The 8932-nt window shown below is 43.3% G+C and overlaps 1 protein-coding gene across 2 annotated transcripts in view; it reads right to left on the minus strand.

Moving 5' to 3' along the window:
- HTRA3 (HtrA serine peptidase 3) overlaps positions 1–2534 on the minus strand; it is a 45764-nt gene extending 43230 nt beyond the window's left edge. The window contains exon 1 of one of the 2 annotated variants that reach the window (XM_072620135.1): positions 1506–2534. In XM_072620135.1, coding sequence (XP_072476236.1) covers positions 1506–1920 — 415 coding nt within the window. In that variant the 5' untranslated portion in view covers positions 1921–2534. The remainder of the gene's footprint in view (positions 1–1505) is intronic. The other variant, XM_072620136.1, reaches the window with a different exon arrangement.
- Positions 2535–8932: the final 6398 nt, after the last annotated feature.

The following is an 8932-nucleotide window of genomic DNA, read 5'->3' on the forward strand; positions in this document are numbered from 1 at the left end:
TAGAAAGTTTGTTTTAGGTCACATAGCAAATTAATGCTAGAGCTAAGATTAGAACTCAGTGTTTTTGATTCCCATTGAATCATATGGCATTGTGTGACCTTGGGTAAGTCCCTTCATTTCTTCAAGCCTTCGTTTCCTTATCTATAAAATGAGATGTCATCTCTAGAGAAGAGAACCTCTGAGATGCCTCCCAGCTATAACTCTATAATCTTATGTTCCTATAGTCCTTTGTTAAGCACTTCTTAGGCTGTTGGACTTGGGAGATCCAGGTTAACTATCACTGGGTCCTCAACTTTCTTCCCATTTTTGGACTCTGGTCCATTCCCCTTTGTGGTAAGCTTCCTAATCAGAGCACATTTGTACATTGGGAAGCAGCATTGCAAATATCCCCTGACAAGGAAGGAGGTGACATTTTTCCAATGCCTACTTTCCTACTAACTCTCTGGGGTCTAAAGTATGACTAGGAGTTCTACCAGTGGAGATGTGTGTATTGGGGTTACTTCCCCTCTTTGGGGCTCAGTTTCCTCATCTTTAAAGGGATGATCTCTAAGGTCCCTCCTAGCTCTATTGTCTTATGGTTCACATTCTAAGTCTACCTCGGACATTCTCTATTTTAAAGTCTCTTTTCGAGTTATCTCAAAGTATCATGAGCAGCCTGGAGAGGCTGTAGCTTTCCCCTTACTAGGAGCCTTCAAACAAAGATTACATGATTGTTTCTTGGGAGATGTAGTAAAAGGGGCTTATGGTTGAAGAATGGGTTGGACTCCATATTCTTTGAGAGTCTTTCCAAGTCTGAAACTTCTGTGATTCTTTGGTGTCAGCTTTGATATTCTAAGCCTTAAAGTTCTTCCCAATTCAGATACTTTAGGTTCTAAAATATAAAGTTGCTTCCAGCTCTTCTATTTTGTCTTCTAAATTCTAAGTTCTGTTCTAACTATGCCATTTTATGACTTCTCTCACATCTGACACTTGAAAATTCTAAGCTCGTTTCCAGAACTGATCCATGTCAATCAATCAATAATCAATCAAGAAACATTTAGCAAGTGCCTACTATGTGCCAGGCACTGTGCTAAGGGCTTTGGGGATACAAAAAGAAGCAAAAGGCAGTCCCTGCTCTCGAGAGGTCGCAATCTAATGGGGGTGAGACAACAAGCCAACAGATAGATACAAAGATGTTATATACAGGATGAATAGGAAATAATCAGAGAGGGAAAGTATTCGAATTAAGAGTGGTTGGGAAAAGCTTCCTGTGGAAGATGGAATTTTAGCTGGGACTTTAAAAAAAGCCAGAGGTCAGGAGGTAGAGAATTGAAACAAAGGCATTCTAGGCTTGGGAGAGAGCCAGAGACAATGCCCGGGGCAGAATTCTCTTGGGAGCTCTCTAACTTTCCGACTTCCAAGGCCCCTTCGAGCTGTGCCACGCCACGCGCCAGCTCTCTCAGGCTAGACCTTTCGGATTCTTGACTTGCCCCCCGGCTGCGCACAGTGGGCCCGCGCTCCCTTACCCGATTCGCAGGCGCCCTTCTGGATCTGAATGACAGCGGGCAGCCCCTGCTGAAGGGCTTTGCGGCTGGCAGCCTTCAGCCGGCACACGTTGTCGTAGGTTCGCCCGTCGCTGCCGCACACCTGGTAGGTCAGCTTGCACTGGCAGACTCCCTTGGCGAAGCGCTTGCCCGCCGGGTGGCCACACTCCAAGCTGTCTCCGCACGGGGGGTCGTCCTTTCTGCCGCACGCATCGCCCTCGGCGGCCGCGCACACCAGGCAGCAGTTACAGCTGTCGGGCACGTAGCCTCCGGGGCAGCTGGGGCTGGGGCACTTGGAGACATCGCAGCGCGGTGGACATGCCAGGGGCTCTGCCCGACAGGGGCGCAGCAGCGCCAGCAGCCCCAGGGTGCACAGCAGCCAGGTGCTTCGAAGCATGGCCACCTTTCTCCACTTAGTCTCAGGGCTCAGATGCTGCAGCTGCAAAGGCAGACGCGTGCTGGGACAGCTGACAAACAAAGGCAGACGCGCCTGTGGTACCGGCCGAAGGAGCGCGGACGGCCACAGCCGGGCAAATGGGACGTGTGGCTAAAAGTAGAGGAAGCCGTACCAGAGGAGCTCCGGAGGGCTCTGGGGCCCAGAGCGTACCGAGGACTAGCCGCGGGGGGCTGGGAAGACGTGGGTGGGAGGAGGCAGGCTCCAGACACACTGAACTGGGTGGATCAAGTGAGACCAGGACTGGAGAGGTTTCCTGGGGCATGCACAATGAGCCGAGGGTCCCTTGGGCGTCGTGCTAGGTGAAGGCAGCGGCTTCTACCCTTGCTTTGCTGGGAGGAGAGCGCGGAGCCAGATTTTAAAGCCGAGCCAGGCATTCAATGCTCCTCCCCCAATACACACCCTAGCGAAGAAAGAGGGAGGGGGTTGTGGGAGTAGAGTGGAGAGGACTCCTCAAGTCTGGCTGCCGAGTTTTGACGCGGCAGCCAGGGATTATCCCGGGAGCTATAGTCTTGCCACAGGAGGAGGCTGGGTTGCAGGAGCCAGAGCTCAGGCGCAAAGAGGTATGTATGTGGGCTGTGCCTTAGGGGCAGCTGCAGCTGTCTAGGAGGAGGCGTCTGGGGCCAGCTGTGCGCCCAGCCTCCGAGCCAGACCCCACCTCCCACCAGCCTCCGCGCCAGACCCCACCTCCTCAGGGAACCAAATCCAAGCACCTCTTCCCCTCACTCCAGCGCCTAATCTTTCTCCTCCTCTTCTGTCTCCACACTCCGAACTACTTTCCTTTACCTTTTGCTCCCTCCTCTTCCACTTCCTTTGTCGACCTTCAGCTTTGCTTTCCACCGCCCTCTTTTCCCTCTCTCTGTAGCCCTACTGTTCATCTTCCCTCTCCTTTCCCCCTCTATTAATAAAAAATAAAATTTTAATTGGAACACAAATGCATTGTTGGTGAAGTTGTGAACTGATCCAACCATTCTGGAGAGCAATTTGGAACTATGCCCAAAGGGATATCAAACTGTGCATACTCTTTGATCCAGCAATGCCACTTCTAGGCCTGTATCCCAAAGAGATCGTAAAAATGGGAAACCGGCTTGCAGGTACAAAAATATTTATAGCAGCTCTTTTTGTGGTAGCAAGGAATTGGAAACTGAGCAGATGCCCATCAATTGGGGAATTGGCTGAACAGGGTGTGATGTATGAATGTAATGGAGTTCTGTTGTTCTACCAGAAATGATGAGCAGGAGGATTTCAGAAAAACCTGGAAAGACTTAACATGAACTGTTGCTGATTAAAGTGAGCAGGACCAGGAGAACATTGCACACAATAACAGCAACATTTGTGATGATCCACTTTATAGACTTTGCTCTTCTCAGAGATGGGGAACTTGTGGCCTCAAAGCCATATCTGGCCTTCTAGGTCCTTGGGTGCAGCCTTTTGACTGAGTTCAAGTTTTACAGAACAAATTCTTTTATTAAGGGAATTTATTCTGTAGTTTGGATTCAAAGGGCCACACTTGAGGATCTACAGGGCCACATGTGGCCTCCAGGCCACAGGTTCCCCACCCCTGTTACTAAGACAGTTCCAAAAGACTCATGATGGAAAATGCTATCCACATCCATAGAAAGAACGGTGGAGTCGGAATGCAGATCAAAGCATACTATTTTTTTCTTGCTCTTTTCTCTTTCTTGCGTTTTGCCTTTTGTTTCTGATTCTTCTTCACAACATGACTAATGTACAAATATGTTTAATATAATTGTACATGTATAGCCTATATCAGATTACATGCCAGCTTGGGAAGATGGGGAGGGAGAGGGAAATTTTAGAACTCAAAAATCTTATAAAAGTGAATGTTGAAATAAATTTTAAAAAACCAAAACTTTTTAAAGTACCTACTATGTGCCAGGCATTATACTAAATGTTGGGGATACAAAAAAGAGGCCAGACAGTCCCTGCCCTCAAGAAGCTTACAGGCTAATAGCTAATAATTCCTGATTAGAGAGATTCCTGTTCAGATATGGGTTAGACCAGGGGTGGGGAACCTGTGGACTCAAGGCCACATGTGACCCTCTATGTCCTCAAGTGTGGCCCTTTGACTGAATCCAAACTTCACAGAACAAATCCCTTAATAAAAGGATAGTTCTGTAAAACTTGGACTCAGTTAAAAGTCTATACCTAGGGACCTAGAAGGCCACATGTGGCCTGGAGGCGAGAGGTTTCCCACCCCTGGGTTAAACTATACAGTGACTGAAGTCTCTAGTCTATGAATCTGAATTTCTTTCTCAATACCTGAAACTCCTTTAAAAAAGAACAAAATCTTTCTTTCCATGGATACCTTCACATGTGGCTTAGGGTCAGGTCATACTATCTTGTATAAATAGCTTCATTATACCATTAAATTGAGTCAACATTAATTTTATTTGGTGAGAATGGAGAATGTTTCACAAGGCTCCTTCTCAATAACTAAAAATACTCTGTGGTGTTGCAAAACCAAAGTTGGCAACTATTGTCTTAGCAGCATGAAAAGTGTGAAATATGTCCAAAGGAAAAGAACAGATGGGGTGATTGGTGCTAATGCCTCATCTTTAGTTCCACACAGAATCAGAATGGTCTTTGGGTTCCTGGTATCTTCTCCTCCTATCTAGCATTTTCCTGGAGAGTCTATTTTCCTGTGTATGGGGATAATACTATTTATACTTTATGATCATGTTTGTCGCAAGGACAGCCCTATAGACTTGAAATTATTAGAGTTTATATGGGTTTAAATGAAAAGTCTTTTGGTGGTTGTCTTTGGGGGCACACACTGAGCTAGAAGAGATCTTTATCTCCTCTCCACTCCCTGAAATTTACAGATAAGAAAAATGGTGTTCAGAGAGGTAAATAATTTACTCAAAATTACTTTTCAAGTTAATGGCAGAGCTTAGATTATAGCCCAGTCCAGTGCTCTTTCCATATTCTGCCCACTGTGACTATATTGACACCTAGAAAGACAAAACAAGGAAAACAAATACTAAAATATAAAAGCAAATTAATGTTTGTAAATGGGGTGGAGCAAGGGGAAGAATTCTCAGCATAGTACAAAAATTTAAAACATCCTCATAATTTTTTCCTTTTACTTTTATCAATAACTTTTTTTTATTCATTTTCATTTTTGAATGAATGTCCCTCCCTTGCCTCAAAGAACTATCCCTAGAAACAAAAAATAAAAAGTGGCAGGGACAAGATTCAAACTCAGATTCCAAAGCCAGTTCTCCTTTCACTGAATTATTCTGTTAAAAGAGTGATGAAGGCTTGAAAGAAGATAAAGATTTTCGAAGGTGGAGATGAGGATAGAGTGCATCCCAGGCACAGGGGACTTGTATAAAAGCATAAGAGCCTGGCAGACAGTAGAATGTAGGGAGGAGAGCAGTATGATATGCAGTTGGAAAGATGTTAGGGAGAGAGATGTATAGAGGGCTTTAAGTACCAAACTCTAAAGACTCTAAGTTAAATACTTCAGACAAAGGAGGGCCATTCAAAGTTTTTAGCAGGAAAATGATGGCACTTTGCATGCAATTCATATTTACTTATTTTCATACATACCAAGTCACATACTTGGTCTACATTTCACATTTATCTTTACGTGTATATTTTGTATCCCACTATCCCTTCACCTAGTACAATATAAACTAGAGGGGCAAACACTGTGTGCAATGGTTAACCCAATGTCTGCAATCCAGATAATTGAGGGAGAGAATATTTTTTGAGATTTTGGGTGTATGTGTATTTTAAATTGGCTTGAATTACTCACATTTTTAATAACTTCACTTAATCTCATTACCTCAGTTTATTCATCTATAAAATGGGGATAATAATTCCTGCCTGGCCCACTTCACAAGGTTATCCTGAGGAAAGTGCTTTGTAGAGGTCAAAGAGTCTAGAAATGTGAGTTCTTATTGTTGTTACTGTGAGGAGCACATGAAATAATGAATGCAATCCAAAAAGGATGTATGGTTATTCATTTATATTTTGTTGTTGTTGTTATCTGGTCTCCCTACTTCTAATCTCTCCCCTCTCCAATACATTTTTCACATAGCTGCCAAGATGACATTCAAAACCATACATTTGGCCATATATTCTCTTATTCCAGAGAAATAATACTATGCCCGAAGAAAAGGATGTTGCAAGTTACTGTTGTTTGGTCACTAGCCACGTCTCACTCTTTGTGACCCCATTTGGTGTTTTCTTGGCAAATATCCTGCAGCGGTTTGCCATTTCCTTCTGCAACACCTTTTACAGATGAGGAAACTGAGGCAGACAGGGTTAAGCAACTTGCCCAGAGTTCCACAGCTAGTAAGTGTCTGAGGCTGGATTTGAACTCAGGAAGATGACAGGCACTCTGTGCACTATGGCGCCACCTAGCTGCCCTTGCAAATTATAATAGCAACATTAAAAACCAAGTCAGTATATTTAATTACATCTGACCCCTGCTTTCATGTCTGCCTATCGAAATCCTACCCATCCTTCAAAGCTCAGTCCAATACCACCTCTTCCAAGAAGCTGTAATTCCCCTCCCGTGGGGTCTCTTGAGTTTGATCTTTATTGTGCTGAATGTTTATTAAGTTGAATTTTAGAGATGATGACTAAAATCAGCTCTAAATTAAATTAACTAATGGTTAAAATAAATAAACTAATAAGAGGGAAATCTAGCCTACACCTATGCCTTTATCAATATGAAGAATTTTAGAGGTACATGGAAAGATATATATGAAATAAGAAGAACCAGGGAAGTAATATAAGTGATAACTACAGTGTTATAATTGGAAACAATAAAAACTAAACTAAATGCTGTGTAATTACAAGGGTGAAGCCTGTCCTCCCCCAAAAGTAAAGAGAATTTGTATCTTCTATTGGCATGGAACATTTCATATATTTTTTCAGGTGTGGTTGATGTATTTATTAGTAAGTTTTGCTGAGTAACTTTTTTTCCTCTCTTCATTTTTTGTTCTTTCTTGTAATGAATGATTCTCTGGGTCAAGGAAGAAAAGAAACACATTTGGAAATGAAGGTGAAGGTCACCTAACCCCCATGGGTCTCAGTTTCCTCAGTTGTAAAATGAGTGTGTTAATCTAAATGGTTTCTTCTCAGCTTCCTTCTACTTCTAAATCTGATTCTCAGTGATGCTTTTCCTCATATTCCTACTTGCTAATGATTCTTCTCCAGTTTTCCTTCCGTTTTACTTAATACGTATAGATGTTGAATCCCACCCCATCTCAGTGTAACTCAGCAGTAGAATTTAAAGTCCTTGAAAGCTAGAACTTTCTATTTTTGGTCTTCGCATTCTTTATATATAAGCACAGTGACATCTATATTGTGAACTTAGTAAGTATATATAAAATTGAATTGAATCAGACATTTCAAGCAAAAAGCCTCTCCTAAAAAATACAAATCTGATTAGTCTACAGGAGAATAGGAATGGAAATTCTGGAACAGGAATTGTTTCTTCATTTCCTGGACAGTCCGTCCTGTCCAGCTCAGACAAGCATCTTGGTTCATTTCCACTGGACCATCCAACTTGGCTTGTCTGAGTCCCTTCCTAGGTATGAGTCCTGGGGATTCAGAGCATGCTTCTCTCCTCCCAGCCCCCTACCCCACCCTGTCCATTTGATGCTTCAGTTGTTCAGTAGGGGAATGGGTTCATTCCCTTTGGGAGTTTCTTCCTTGAGTACACAGCTTGTCTTCCTTTGTTGTTTTGAGAGAGTTTCAAAATCTGCAACGAGAAGGGGAAGGTCTGCTGAAATATCCAACTCTCTGCCTATGGCATGGGAGGAGACGACCTCCCTCCCCCTCCCCCCCCCCCCCCGGGATGAACAGCAGACCTCCGCACCCTCATCCCCATCTCCAACCCCACATCTATAACACTTAGTCTAGAAAACAAACCAGCAGATGGGGACTTGGAGCAACCTAGGAGATCCACAGCAGAGTCCAGAGTGCATGAAGATTGAAGCCATGCAATCCCGGAAATGAAAAGCAGGCAATCAGATAAATACAGGGGAGTATATTACTACATTTTATGATGTTCCTTGGGTTTCCCTTCCAAGGCAAACTCAGGCAGTCACTTATGCAAATAATGTTAAACATGTGCTCTCAATTTAAAGGCACCAACTGTAGGATGACACTGGATGCTAATTATTTGGAGAGAGAGTCCACATTTGAGCCCTGTGGCAAACATTAGTTGATTGATTATTTGTTTTTCTGCCAAATAAATGGGCTAACTTAGCAAATAGCCCTTTCCCTTTCAGCACCGCAGCCCCCTCCCCCCCCCACTCCCCCCAGCCAATGTTGCCTTACAAAAGCACCACTAAATCACTTTCTCTGGAAGGTTTCAGCTTTCAGAATTTGCTGGAGTAATTTCCCCTACTTCAAGAGAATTATTTAAGGGCAAAAGGGAATGCTGTCATTATGTAGCTATAGTAGTAGAAGTCATAAGTTCTGCATTCAAATCCTGATTCTGCCAATGGACAGTTTGATGCTGCCGTGGACCTATCATCTCAAATTCAATTTATTCATCTATATAGTGGCAGCTGGGTGGTACAGTGGATAGGGCACTGGGCTGAGAATCAGGAAGACTCATCTTTCTGAGTTCAAATCTGGCCTCAGACATTTACTAACTTTGTGACCCTGAGCAATTTGCTTCACTTTCCTCATCTATAAAATGATCTAGAGAAGGAAATGGCAAACCATTCCAGTATCTTGGCCAAGAAAACCCCAAGTGGGGCCACATGAGTGAACAACAACTGAAAAACAATATAGTAGATAGTAATAATAATAACACCTACACCTTCTGATTTCTCAGGACTCTTGTAAAATTCAAAGGAGATCATGGATGTGGAGTTTTGTAAACTTGAAAAGAATATGCAGATATAATTTATAATGGTCTTCCTACTGTCTCCTCCTATATTCTGTTGCCCATCATAAACTA

This window comes from Notamacropus eugenii, chromosome 6 (genome assembly GCF_028372415.1).
Source record: "Notamacropus eugenii isolate mMacEug1 chromosome 6, mMacEug1.pri_v2, whole genome shotgun sequence".
NCBI lineage: Eukaryota > Metazoa > Chordata > Mammalia > Diprotodontia > Macropodidae > Notamacropus > Notamacropus eugenii.